Source organism: Salvelinus fontinalis, chromosome 28 (assembly GCF_029448725.1).
Source record: "Salvelinus fontinalis isolate EN_2023a chromosome 28, ASM2944872v1, whole genome shotgun sequence".
Taxonomy (NCBI): Eukaryota; Metazoa; Chordata; class Actinopteri; order Salmoniformes; family Salmonidae; genus Salvelinus; species Salvelinus fontinalis.
This window is the reverse complement of record NC_074692.1, coordinates 43,643,921-43,658,511: the sequence shown is the minus strand read 5'-3', so window position 1 is coordinate 43,658,511 and position 14,591 is coordinate 43,643,921. Positions and strand designations below refer to the sequence as shown.

Sequence of the window (14,591 nt, the reverse complement as noted above, 5' to 3'; positions counted from 1 at the left end):
GTTGTTGTTGTTGTGTATAGTTGTTGTTGTTGTTGTGTGTATTGTTGTTGTTGTTGTGTGTATAGTTGTTGTTGTTGTTGTGTGTATTGTTGTTGTTGTTGTGTGTATAGTTGTTGTTGTGTGTATAGTTGTTGTTGTGTGTATTGTTGTTGTTGTTGTGTGTATAGTTGTTGTTGTTGTGTGTATTGTTGTTGTTGCTGTGTGTATAGTTGTTGTTGTTGTTGTTGTTGTTGTGTGTATAGTTGTTGTTGTTGTTGTGTGTATTGTTGTTGTTGTTGTGTATATAGTTGTTGTTGTTGTTGTGTGTATTGTTGTTGTTGTGTGTATTGTTGTTGTTATTGTTGTGTGTATAGTTGTTGTTGTGTGTATTGTTGTTGATGTTGTTGTGTGTATTTTTGTTGTTGTTGATGTGTGTATAGCTGTTGTTGTGTGTATAGTTGTTGTTGTGTGTGTTGTTGTTGTGTGTATTGTTGTTGTTGTTGTGTGTATAGTTGTTGTTGTTGTTGTGTGTATTGTTGTTGTTGTTGTGTGTATAGTTGTTGTTGTTGTGTGTATTGTTGTTGTTGTGTGTATAGTTGTTGTTGTTGTGTGTATTGTTGTTGTTGTGTGTATAGTTGTTGTTGTTGTGTGTATTGTTGTTGTTGTGTGTGTATTGTTGTTGTTGTTGTGTGTATAGTTGTTGTTGTTGTGTGTGTTGTTGTTGTTGTTGTTGTGTGTGTATTGTTGTTGTTGTTGTGTGTATTGTTGTTGTTGTTGTTGTGTGTATTTTTGTTGTTGTGTGTATAGTTGTTGTTGTTGTGTGTATTGTTGTTGTTGTTGTGTGTATAGTTGTTGTTGTGTGTATTGTTGTTGTTGTGTGTATTGTTGTTGTTGTGTGTTGTTGTTGTTGTGTGTATAGTTGTTGTTGTGTGTATTGTTGTTGTTGTGTGTATTGTTGTTGTTGTGTGTATAGTTGTTGTTGTTGTTGTGTGTATAGTTGTTGTTGTTGTGTGTATTGTTGTTGTTGTTGTGTGTATTGTTGTTGTTGTTGTGTGTATAGTTGTTGTTGTGTGTATAGTTGTTGTTTTGTGTATAGTTGTTCCCACCAGGCTGGAAGGGGTATTCTGTTTCTGTGTGTGTACAGATGTAGGATCTTAATTTTAGCCAGTTTACTACAGCAGGATAATATTTGTATTTATTTTACCTTTATTTAACCACTCAGTTAAGAACAAAATCGTATTTACAATGACGGCCTACCCAGGCCAAACCCTCCCCTAACCCGGACGATGCTGGGCCAATTGTGCGCCGCCCTATGGGACTCCCAATCATGGCCACTCAAGGAACCCCTGTTATGTGGATTATCATTCATGGATATTTGTGTGTGTGTGTGTGTGTGTGTGTGTGTGTGTGTGTGTGTGTGTGTGTGTGTGTGTGTGTGTGTGTGTGTGTGTGTGTGTGTGTGTGTGTGTGTGTGTGTGTCTTTGTGTGTGTGTGTGTGTGTTTGTGTGTGTGTCTGTGTCTCTGTGTGTGTGTGTGTCCGTGTGTGTGTGTGTGCATGCGTGTGTGTGTGCGCATATCTCCTGTGTCTGTGTGTTCTCCTAAGGCCCCTCTGCTCACTATCTCCTGTGTCTTGTTTACACAACACAGAGTCGTTTGACATCGTGCTGCGAGGGAACGGCTTCTCCGTGGGACGAAGCAACGACGGGGTTGTCTGTAGCTTCATAGTTGGCACGCAGACATACAGTAAGTACAGACACACACACACGCAAACACACTCACACATATCTTACAGGAGCCATCTTAACATGTCAAGTGAAAGACCCAACAGAATATAGAAGTATGAATGCTGTTAGGGCTGTGTACCTTGGTAATTCAGTTTCTTATTTAAACATGTAGTCTGTTCTGTCAAGCAACACAGTGGCAAGAAAAAGTATGTGAACCGTTTGGAATTACCTGGATTTCTGCATAAATGAGTTGTCAAAATTTGATCTGATCTTCATCATAACAATAGACAAACACAGTGTGCCTAATAAACTAATAACACACAAATTATTGCATTTTTCTTGTCTATATTGAATACATAATTTAAACCTTCACAGTGTAGGTTGGAAAAAGTGTGAACCCCCCCCCTAGGCTAATGACTTCTACAAAAGCTCATTGGAGTCAGATGTCAACTAACCTGGAGTCCAATCAATGACACGAGATTGGAGATGTTGGTTAGAGCTGCCGTGCCCTATAAAAAACACTCACAAAATGTGTGTTTGCTATTCACAAGAAACATTGCCTGATGTGAAACATGCCTTGAACAAAAGACATCTCAGAAGACCTAAGATGAAGAATTGTTGACTTGCATAAAGCTGGAAAAGGTTACAAAAGTATCTCTAAAAGCCTTGAGACAAGGCTTACGACAAATTGTCTATAAACGGAGCACTGTTGCTACTCTCCCTAGGAGTGGCTGTCCTGCAAAGATGACTGCAAGAGCACAGCTCAGAATGCTCAACGAGGTTAAGAAGAATCCTAGAGTGTCGGCTAAAGACTTACAGAAATCTCTGGAACATGCTAACATCTCTGTTGACGAGTCTACGATACGTAAAACACTAAACAAGAAAGGTGTTAATGGGAGGACACCATGGGAAGAAGCCACTGCTGTCCAAAAAAAAACATTTCTTCACATCTGAAGTTTGCAAAAGTGCACCTAGATGTTCCACAGCGCTACTGGCAAAATATTCTGTGAACAGATGAAACTGAAGTTGAGTTGTTTGGAAGCAACACACGCCACAATGTGTGGAGGAGAAAAGGCACAGTACACCAACATCCAAACCTCATCCCGACTGTAAAGTATGGTGGAGGGAGCATCATGGTTTGGGGCTGCTTTGCTGCCTCAGGGCCTGGACAGCTTGCTATCATCGACAGACACATGAATTCCCAAGTTTATAAAGACATTTTGCAGGAGAATGTTAGGTTATCTGTCTGCCAATTGAAGCTCAACAGAAGTTGGGTGATGCAACAGGACAACGATCCCAAACACAGAAGTAAATCAGCAACAGAATAGCTTCAATTGGCCCAGTCAGAGTCCTGACTTCAACCCGATTTGACCTCAAGAGAGCAGTTCACACCAGACATCCCAAGAATATTCCTGAACTGAAACAGTTTTGTAAAGAGGAATGGTCCAAAATTCCTCCTGACTGTTGTGCAGGTCTGATCCACACCTACAGAAAACGTTTGGTTGAGGTTATTACTGCCAAAGGAGAGTCAACCAGTTATTAAATCCCACTCTACCCCTCTACCACTGTACCGCTCTACCCCTTTCCCCACTTTACCCTTTCCCCACTCTACCCCTCTACCCCACTCTACCTCTCTCCCTCTCTCTCCCTTTCTCCCACACTCTCCCCCACTCTATCCCTCTCTCCCTCTCTCCCGCTCTCTCCCTCTTTCCCCTTCTCTCCCCGTCTCTCCCCCAGTCTCTCCCCGTCTCTCCCCGTCTCTCCCCCAGTCTCTCCCCGTCTCTCCCCCAGTCTCACCCCGTCTCTCCCCTCTCTCCCCCTCTCGCCCCCTTTCTCCCCCAGTCTCTCCCCCTCTCTCCCCCAGTCTCTCCCCGTCTCTCCCCCAGTCTCTCCCCGTCTCTCCCCCAGTCTCTCCCCGTCTCTCCCCCAGTCTCACCCCGTCTCTCCCCCAGTCTCACCCCGTCTCTCCCCTCTCTCCCCCAGTCTCTCTCCCTCTCTCCCCCAGTCTCTCCCCCTCTCTCTCCCTCTTTCCACCACTCTCTCCAACTCTCTCCCACCCTCCCCCACTCTTCCCCTCTACCCTTTCCTTCTTGTCCCATTTTTCCTCATGAAAAATGTCTTGACTATACTACTGTATATTCTGCAAGTCAATTGGGTGTGTGTGTGTGTGTGTGTGTGTGTGTGTGTGTGTGTGTGTGTGTGTGTGTGTGTGTGTGTGTGTGTGTGTGTGTGCGCGTGTGTGTGTGAGAGTCTGTGTGTGTATGTGTGTGTGAGCCTGAGTGTGTGTGTGGTAGTGTGGTCGTGTGAGTGTGGGAGTGTGAGTGTGGTAGTGTGGTAGTGTGTGGTAGTGTGAGTGTGGTAGTGGTAGTGTGTGGTAGTGTGAGTGTGGTAGTGTGAGTGTGGTAGTGTGGTAGTGTGTGGTAGTGTGGTAGTGTGTGAGTGTGTGGTAGTGTAGTAGTGTGGTAGTGTGATTGTGGTAGTGTGAGTGTGGTAGTGTGGTAGTGTGGTTGTGTGGTAGTGTAGTAGTGTGAGTGTGGTAGTGTAGTAGTGTGGTAGTGGGGTAGTGTAGTAGTGTGGTAGTGTAGTAGTGTGGTAGTGTGGTAGTGGGGTAGTGTAGTAGTGTGGTAGTGTGAGTGTGGTAGTGTGGTAGTGTGGTAGTGTAGTAGTGTGAGTGTGGTAGTGTAGTAGTGTGGTAGTGTAGTAGTGTGGTAGTGTGGTAGTGTAGTAGTGTGGTAGTGTAGTAGTGTGGTAGTGTGAGTGTGGTAGTGTGGTAGTGTGAGTGTGTGGTAGTGTGGTAGTGTAGTAGTGTGTGGTAGTGTAGTAGTGTGGTAGTGGGGTAGTGTGGTAGTGGTAGTGTGGTAGTGTAGTAGTGTGGTAGTGTAGTAGTGTGGTAGTGTGGTAGTGTGGTAGTGTAGTAGTGTGAGTGTGGTAGTGTAGTAGTGTGGTAGTGTAGTAGTGTGGTAGTGGGGTAGTGTGGTAGTGTGGTAGTGTGGTAGTGTAGTAGTGTGGTAGTGTGGTAGTGTAGTAGTGTGAGTGTGGTAGTGTAGTAGTGTGGTAGTGTGGTAGTTTAGTAGTGTGGTAGTGTGTAGTAGTGTAGTAGTGTGGTAGTGTGGTAGTGTGGTAGTGTAGTAGTGTGAGTGTGGTAGTGTGGTAGTGTAGTAGTGTGAGTGTGGTAGTGTGGTAGTGTAGTAGTGTGGTAGTGTGGTAGTGTGAGTGTGTGGTAGTGGTAGTGTGTGGTAGTGTGAGTGTGGTAGTGTGAGTGTGGTAGTGTGGTAGGGGTAGTGTGGTAGTGTGAGTGGTAGTGTGGTAGTGTGAGTGTGTGGTAGTGTGGTAGTGTGGTAGTGTGAGTGTGGTAGTGTGGTAGTGTGAGTGTGTGGTAGGGTGGTAGTGTGGTAGTGTGAGTGGTAGTGTGGTAGTGTGAGTGTGTGGTAGTGTGGTAGTGTGGTAGTGTGAGTGTGGTAGTGTGAGTGTCGTAGTGTGGTAGTGTGAGTGTGGTAGTGTGGTAGTGTGGTAGTGTGAGTGTGGTAGTGTGGTAGTGTGAGTTTGTGGTAGTGTGGTAGTGTGAGTTTGTGGTAGTGTGGTATTGTGGTATTGTGAGTGTGTGTTAGTGTGAGTGTGTAGTAGTGTGGTAGTGTGGTGTGGTAGTGGGGTAGTGTGATAGTGTGTGGTAGTGTGGTGTGGTAGTGTGAGTGTGTGGTAGTGTGGTAGTGTGTGAGTGTGGTAGTTTGAGTGTGGTAGTGTGGTAGTGTGAGTGTGGTAGTGTGAGTGGTGTGAGTGGTGTGGTAGTGTGAGTGTGTGGTAGTGTGATAGTGTGAGTGTGGTAGTGTGGTAGTGTGAGTGTGTGGTAGTGTGATAGTGTGTGGTAGTGTGAGTGTGGTAGTGTGTGAGTGTGTGGTAGTGTGTGAGTGTGTGGTAGTGTGGTAGTGTGTGGTAGTGTGGTAGTGTGAGGTAGTGTGTGAGTGTGGTAGTGTGGTAGTGGTAGTGTGGTAGTGTGGTAGTGTGGTAGTGTGGTAGTGGTAGTGTGGTAGTGGTAGTGTGGTAGTGTGGTAGTGTGGTAGTGTGGTAGTGTGAGTGTGGTAGTGTGGTAGTGTGAGTGTGTGGTAGTGTGAGTGTGTGGTAGTGTGGTAGTGTGGTAGTGTGGTAGTGGTAGTGTGGTAGTGTGAGTGTGTGGTAGTGTGGTAGTGTGAGTGTGTGGTAGTGTGGTAGTGTGTGTGTGTGGTAGTGTGTTAGTGTGAGTGTGTGGTAGTGTGTGTGTGTGGTAGTGTGGTAGTGTGAGTGTGTGGTAGTGTGGTAGTGTGGTAGTGTGAGTGTGGTAGTGTGTGTGTGTGGTAGTGTGGTAGTGTGGTAGTGTGAGTGTGTGGTAGTGTGGTAGTGTGGTAGTGTGAGTGTGTGGTAGTGTGGTAGTGTGGTAGTGTGGTAGTGTGAGTGTGTGGTAGTGTGTGTGTGTGGTAGTGTGGTAGTGTGGTATTGTGGTAGTGTGAGTGTGTGGTAGTGTGTGTGTGTGGTAGTGTGAGTGTGTGGTAGTGTGTGGTAGTGTGAGTGTGTGGTAGTGTGGTAGTGTGAGTGTGTGGTAGTGTGGTAGTGTGAGTGTGAGTGTGTGGTAGTGTGGTAGTGTGTGGTAGTGTGGTAGTGTGGTAGTGGTAGTGTGGTAGTGTGGTAGTGTGGTAGTTGGTTAGTGTGAGTGTGTGGTAGTGTGGTAGTGGTAGTGTGAGTGTGTGGTAGTGTGTGTGTGTGGTAGTGTGTTAGTGTGAGTGTGTGGTAGTGTGAGTGTGTGGTAGTGTGGTAGTGGTAGTGTGAGTGTGTGGTAGTGTGTGTGTGTGGTAGTGTGTTAGTGTGCAGGGAAGTCATTCTAGTCTTTATTTTCCAGATCAGAAGCCAAGTGTTGTGCGGAACGATTATCTCCTGTGTCCTGCGCCAGTGCTGTATGCAGTCGGACAGTAAGTACTCCATGAGAAGGTGGTTCCATGAAGACGTGTGTGTGTGTGTGTGTGTGTGTGTGTGTGTGTGTGTGTGTGTGTGTGTGTGTGTGTGTGTGTGTGTGTGTGTGTGTGTGTGTGTGTGTGTGTTAACACATCCCCACTGACATTCCAACACCGTACCGGTGTCTCTATGTCGTCGTTAAATCAAGCCAGCCCTCACATACTTTCCAGTATTTGAAAGCATTTGAGATATAACAGAAAGCCACTGCAGAGCTAAACAACTGAAATTGAGTATGTAGAGATTATTTTTTTCCTTCACGTTTTTAATCTTCAAACACAACAACACCTTCTACTTATGTTATCTCTCCAATCTAAAATAGTATGATTGTATTGCGGGGAAATGTGGTCCAGAACATATCAAGATTAGAAACGTTTCCATTATATTTTTATTTTATTTTTTGTCTAGCAAAATGTCTAGCAAATTGATCTACACACAATCCGGCAGTAACATCATCTCATATAATCCACTCAAATGTTCTAATCCAAAACTGCTGCTGATAACATGTTTTGTACAATTGTCCTTTGGGTCAGGGCCCGTATTCACAAAGAGTCTCAGAGAACGAGTACTGATCTAGGATCAGGTTCTGTCAGGGCCCGTATTCACAAAGAGTCTCAGAGAACGAGTACTGATCTAGGATCAGGTTCTGTCAGGGCCCGTATTCACAAAGAGTCTCAGAGAACAAGTACTGATCTAAGATCAGGTTCTGTCAGGGCCCGTATTCACAAAGAGTCTCAGAGAACGAGTACTGATCTAGGATCAGGTTCTGTCAGGGCCCGTATTCACAAAGAGTCTCAGAGAACGAGTACTCATCTAGGATCAGGTTCTTCCCTCCTAGGCATCATGATCTAACAGGCAAAACTGATGTGAGATTAGCACTCCCTTCTCTAAGACTCTTTGTGAATACGAGCCCTGACAGAACCTGATCCTAGATCAGTACTCGTTCTCTAAGACTCTTTTTGAATACGGGCCCTGACAGAACGTGAGCTCCTCCTGCTCCTGTTATCTGAAGAGTCTTGCTTAATTAACTCTTGGCATGGCCACGGTGACCCATTAAGTAGTTAGCGGTTAGGCCTGGTACAGCGGGCTGGGGGCGGGCCAGGGGTAGTGGGTAAACACATCTGTTCTGGGGCTTTAAAGGGTCGTGCGACAGATGCAGCGATTCCCTTCTCCACGCTCTCTTCATTTAAATAATTCACCATGCTACTGTGACAATCCCCTTTCCTGCCCATCCCTGCCCCCCCGGACCACCTGCATCATGGAATCATGGAACGTCTGAAAGTTCTGTCTCCGACTCCGTCCATCTGTCTGCCTCTCTGCTGTCTCCGTCACCGTCGATGGTGATGCTGGGGGGGGGTGATCGGTTTGATCGGTTGGTTAGCATGGATGCTAGCAGAGGAAAAAGCCTGTATAGCATTGAAGATAGATTATATTGGCCAAGAGTATTGAGCTTTTTGTGGTGCTTTGTGTTCTCTGGTTTGATCTATAGCATGTGGTTTGGTCTATAACATGTGGTTTGGTCTATAACATGTGGTTTGGTCTATAACATGTGGTTTGGTCTAAAACATGTCTATAACATGTGTTCTGGTCTATAACATGTGGTTTGGTCTATAACATGTCTATAACATGTGGTTTGGTCTGTAACATGTGGTTTGGTCTATAACATGTCTATAACATGTGGTTTGGTCTGTAACATGTCTATAACATGTGGTTTGGTCTATAACATGTGGTTTGGTCTATAACATGTCTATAACATGTGGTTTGGTCTGTAACATGTCTATAACATGTGGTTTGGTCTGTAACATGTGGTTTGGTCTATAACATGTCTATAACATGTGTTCTGGTCTGTAACATGTGGTTTGGTCTATAACATGTCTATAACATGTGGTTTGGTCTGTAACATGTGGTTTGGTCTGTAACATGTGGTTTGGTCTATAACATGTCTATAACATGTGGTTTGGTCTATAACATGTCTATAACATGTGGTTTGGTCTGTAACATGTGGTTTGGTCTATAACATGTCTATAACATGTGGTTTGGTCTATAACATGTCTATAACATGTGGTTTGGTCTGTAACATGTGGTTTGGTCTATAACATGTCTATAACATGTGGTTTGGTCTATAACATGTCTATAACATGTGGTTTGGTCTATAACATGTTTATAACATGTGGTTTGGTCTGTAACATGTGGTTTGGTCTATACCATGTCTATAACATGTGGTTTGGTCTATAACATGTCTATAACATGTGGTTTGGTCTATAACATGTCTATAACATGTGGTTTGGTCTATTACATGTGGTTTGGTCTATTACATGTGGTTTGGTCTATAACATGTCTATAACATGTGGTTTGGTCTATAACATGTGGTTTAGTCTATAACATGTGGTTTGGTCTATAACATGTGGTTTAGTCTATAACATGTGGTTTGGTCTATAACATGTTTATAACATGTGGTTTGGTCTATAACATGTTTATAACATGTGGTTTAGTCTATAACATGTGGTTTGGTCTATACCATGTCTATAACATGTGGTTTGGTCTATACCATGTCTATTACATGTGGTTTGGTCTATACCATGTCTATTACATGTGGTTTGGTCTATACCATGTCTATAACATGTGGTTTGGTCTATACCATGTCTATTACATGTGGTTTGGTCTATTACATGTGGTTTGGTCTATAACATGTCTATAACATGTGGTTTGGTCTATAACATGTGGTTTAGTCTATAACATGTGGTTTGGTCTATTACATGTGGTTTGGTCTAAAACATGTCTATAACATGTGGTTTGGTCTGTAACATGTGGTTTGGTCTATAACATGTGGTTTGGTCTATAACATGTTTATAACATGTGGTTTGGTCTAAAACATGTCTATAACATGTGGTTTGGTCTATAACATGTGGTTTAGTCTATAACATGTCTATAACATGTGTTCTGGTCTATAACATGTGGTTTGGTCTATAACATGTCTATAACATGTGGTTTGGTCTATAACATGTCTATAACATGTGGTTTGGTCTATAACATGTGGTTTGGTCTATACCATGTCTATAACATGTGGTTTGGTCTATAACATGTCTATAACATGTGGTTTAGTCTATAACATGTCTATAACATGTGTTCTGGTCTATTACATGTGGTTTGGTCTATACCATGTCTATAACATGTGGTTTGGTCTATAACATGTCTATAACATGTGGTTTGGTCTATAGCATGTGGTTTGGTCTATAACATGTGGTTTGGTCTATAACATGTGGTTTGGTCTATAACATGTCTATAACATGTGGTTTGGTCTAAAACATGTCTATAGCATGTGGTTTGGTCTATAACATGTGGTTTGGTCTATAACATGTGGTTTGGTCTATAACATGTGGTTTGGTCTATAACATGTCTATAACATGTGGTTTGGTCTAAAACATGTCTATAGCATGTGGTTTGGTCTATAACATGTGGTTTGGTCTATAACATGTCTATAACATGTGGTTTAGTCTATAACATGTCTATAACATGTGGTTTAGTCTATAACATGTCTATAACATGTGGTTTAGTCTATAACATGTCTATAACATGTGGTTTGGTCTGTAACATGTGGTTTGGTCTGTAACATGTCTATAACATGTGGTTTGGTCTATAACATGTCTATAACATGTGGTTTAGTCTATAACATGTGGTTTGGTCTGTAACATGTCTATAACATGTAGTTTAGTCTATAACATGTGGTTTGGTCTATAACATGTCTATAACATGTGGTTTGGTCTATAACATGTTTATAACATGTGGTTTGGTCTATAACATGTGGTTTGGTCTATAACATGTCTATAACATGTGGTTTGGTCTATAACATGTTTATAACATGTGGTTTGGTCTATAACATGTGGTTTGGTCTATAACATGTCTATAACATGTGGTTTGGTCTATAACATGTCTATAACATGTGGTTTGGTCTATAACATGTTTATAACATGTGGTTTGGTCTATAACATGTTTATAACATGTAGTTTAGTCTATAACATGTGGTTTGGTCTATAACATGTGGTTTAGTCTATAACATGTTTATAACATGTGGTTTGGTCTATAACATGTCTATAACATGTGGTTTGGTCTATAACATGTTTATAACATGTGGTTTGGTCTATAACATGTTTATAACATGTGGTTTGGTCTATAACATGTTTATAACATGTGGTTTGGTCTGTAACATGTGGTTTGGTCTATAACATGTGGTTTGGTCTATAACATGTGGTTTAGTCTATAACATGTCTATAACATGTGGTTTAGTCTATAACATGTCTATAACATGTAGTTTAGTCTATAACATGTGGTTTAGTCTATAACATGTGGTTTGGTCTATAACATGTCTATAACATGTAGTTTAGTCTATAACATGTGGTTTGGTCTATAACATGTGGTTTGGTCTATAACATGTCTATAACATGTGGTTTGGTCTGTAACATGTGGTTTGGTCTATAACATGTTTATAACATGTGGTTTGGTCTATAACATGTGGTTTGGTCTATAACATGTCTATAACATGTGGTTTGGTCTATAACATGTTTATAACATGTGGTTTGGTCTATAACATGTTTATAACATGTGGTTTGGTCTATAACATGTCTATAACATGTGGTTTGGTCTATAACATGTGGTTTGGTCTATTACATGTGGTTTGGTCTATAACATGTCTATAACATGTGGTTTGGTCTAAAACATGTTTATAACATGTGGTTTGGTCTATAGCATGTGGTTTGGTCTATAACATGTGGTTTGGTCTAAAACATGTTTATAACATGTAGTTTAGTCTATAACATGTGGTTTGGTCTATAACATGTGGTTTAGTCTATAACATGTTTATAACATGTGGTTTAGTCTATTACATGTCTATAACATGTGGTTTAGTCTATAACATGTGGTTTGGTCTATAACATGTCTATAACATGTGGTTTAGTCTATTACATGTCTATAACATGTAGTTTAGTCTATAACATGTGGTTTGGTCTATAACATGTGGTTTAGTCTATAACATGTTTATAACATGTGGTTTGGTCTATAACATGTCTATAACATTTGGTTTGGTCTATAACATGTTTATAACATGTGGTTTGGTCTATAACATGTTTATAACATGTGGTTTGGTCTATAACATGTTTATAACATGTGGTTTGGTCTATAACATGTCTATAACATGTGGTTTGGTCTATAACATGTTTATAACATGTGGTTTGGTCTATAACATGTCTATAACATGTGGTTTGGTCTATAACATGTTTATAACATGTGGTTTGGTCTATAACATGTCTATAACATGTAGTTTAGTCTATAACATGTGGTTTGGTCTATAACATGTGGTTTAGTCTATAACATGTCTATAACATGTAGTTTAGTCTATAACATGTGGTTTAGTCTATAACATGTGGTTTAGTCTATAACATGTCTATAACATGTAGTTTAGTCTATAACATGTGGTTTGGTCTATAACATGTGGTTTGGTCTATAACATGTGGTTTGGTCTATAACATGTCTATAACATGTAGTTTAGTCTATAACATGTGGTTTGGTCTATAACATGTGGTTTGGTCTATAACATGTCTATAACATGTCTATAACATGTGGTTTGGTCTGTAACATGTGGTTTGGTCTATAACATGTTTATAACATGTGGTTTGGTCTATAACATGTGGTTTGGTCTATACCATGTCTATAACATGTGGTTTGGTCTATAACATGTCTATAAATTGTGGTTTGGTCTATAACATGTGGTTTGGTCTATACCATGTCTATAACATGTGGTTTGGTCTATAACATGTTTATAACATGTGGTTTGGTCTATAACATGTCTATAACATGTGGTTTGGTCTATAACATGTGGTTTGGTCTATAACATGTCTATAACATGTGGTTTGGTCTATTACATGTGGTTTGGTCTATAACATGTTTATAACATGTGGTTTGGTCTATAACATGTTTATAACATGTGGTTTGGTCTATAACATGTCTATAACATGTGGTTTGGTCTATAACATGTCTATAACATGTGGTTTGGTTTGTAACATATGGTTTGGTCTATACCATGTCTATACCATGTGGTTTGGTCTATAACATGTGGTTTGGTCTATAACATGTCTATACCATGTGGTTTGGTCTATACCATGTTTATAACATGTGGTTTGGTCTATAACATGTGGTTTGGTCTATAACATGTCTATAACATGTGGTTTGGTCTGTAACATGTGGTTTGGTCTGTAACATGTGGTTTGGTCTATAACATGTTTATAACATGTGGTTTGGTCTGTAACATGTCTATAACATGTGGTTTGGTCTGTAACATGTGGTTTGGTCTATAACATGTTTATAACATGTGGTTTGGTCTATAACATGTGGTTTGGTCTATAACATGTGGTTTGGTCTATAACATGTCTATAACATGTGGTTTAGTCTATAACATGTCTATGACATGTTATAGACATGTACAATACACGCTCCATGTACAATACACTTTCAATATACAATACACTTTCAATATACAATACACTTTCAATATACAAGTGTGGATGACGGATCACCACCTCAAGCTGAACCTCGGCAAGACGGAGCTGCTCTTCCTCCCGGGGAAGGACTGTCCGTTCCATGATCTCGCCATCACGGTTGACAACTCCATTGTGTCCTCCTCCCAGAGCGCTAAGAACCTTGGCGTGATCCTGGACAACACCCTGTCGTTCTCCACCAACATCAAGGCGGTGGCCCGTTCCTGTAGGTTCATGCTCTACAACATCCGCAGAGTACGACCCTGCCTCACACAGGAAGCGGCGCAGGTCCTAATCCAGGCACTTGTCATCTCCCGTCTGGATTACTGCAACTCGCTGTTGGCTGGGCTCCCTGCCTGTGCCATTAAACCCCTACAACTCATCCAGAACGCCGCAGCCCGTCTGGTGTTCAACCTTCCCAAGTTCTCTCACGTCACCCCGCTCCTCCGCTCTCTCCACTGGCTTCCAGTTGAAGCTCGCATCCGCTACAAGACCATGGTGCTTGCCTACGGAGCTGTGAGGGGAACGGCACCTCAGTACCTTCAGGCTCTGATCAGGCCCTACACCCAAACAAGGGCACTGCGTTCATCCACCTCTGGCCTGCTCGCCTCCCTACCACTGAGGAAGTACAGTTCCCGCTCAGCCCAGTCAAAACTGTTCGCTGCTCTGGCACCCCAATGGTGGAACAAACTCCCTCACGACGCCAGGACAGCGGAGTCAATCACCACCTTCCGGAGACACCTGAAACCCCACCTCTTCAAGGAATACCTAGGATAAAGCAATCCTTCTGCCCCCCCCCCCCCCTTAAAATGATCTAGATGCACTATTGTAAAGTGGCTGTTCCACTGGATGTCATAAGGTGAATGCACCAATTTGTAAGTCGCTCTGGATAAGAGCGTCTGCTAAATGACTTAAATGTAAATGTACAATACACATTAGAAATACAATACACATTCAATATACACTACACATTCAATATACAATACACTTTCAATATACAATACACATTAGAAATACAATACACATTCAATATACACTACACATTAGAAATACAATACACATTCAATATATAATACACTTTCAATATACAATACACATTCAATATACAATACACATTAGAAATACAATACACATTCAATATACACTACATATTCAATATACACTACACATTAGAAATACAATACACATTCAATATACAATATACATTCAATATACAATATACATTAGAAATACAATACACATTCAATATATAATACACGTTCAATATACAATATACATTCAATACACAATACACATTCAATATACAATATACATTCAATATACAGTACACTTTCTATATACAATATACATTCAATATACATTAGAAATACACTACACTTTCCAT

At 41.3% G+C, this 14,591-nt stretch overlaps 1 protein-coding gene across 1 annotated transcript in view; it reads left to right on the top strand.

The window, feature by feature from the left end:
- The window catches only part of LOC129826759 (anthrax toxin receptor 2-like), a 141,030-nt gene that overhangs the window by 28,495 nt on the left and 97,944 nt on the right, over nucleotides 1-14,591 (top strand). Inside the window, exons 8-9 of the mRNA XM_055887817.1 lie at nucleotides 1,627-1,722; nucleotides 6,571-6,640. Of these exons, the coding sequence (XP_055743792.1) occupies nucleotides 1,627-1,722; nucleotides 6,571-6,640 (166 nt within the window). The remainder of the gene's footprint in view (nucleotides 1-1,626; nucleotides 1,723-6,570; nucleotides 6,641-14,591) is intronic.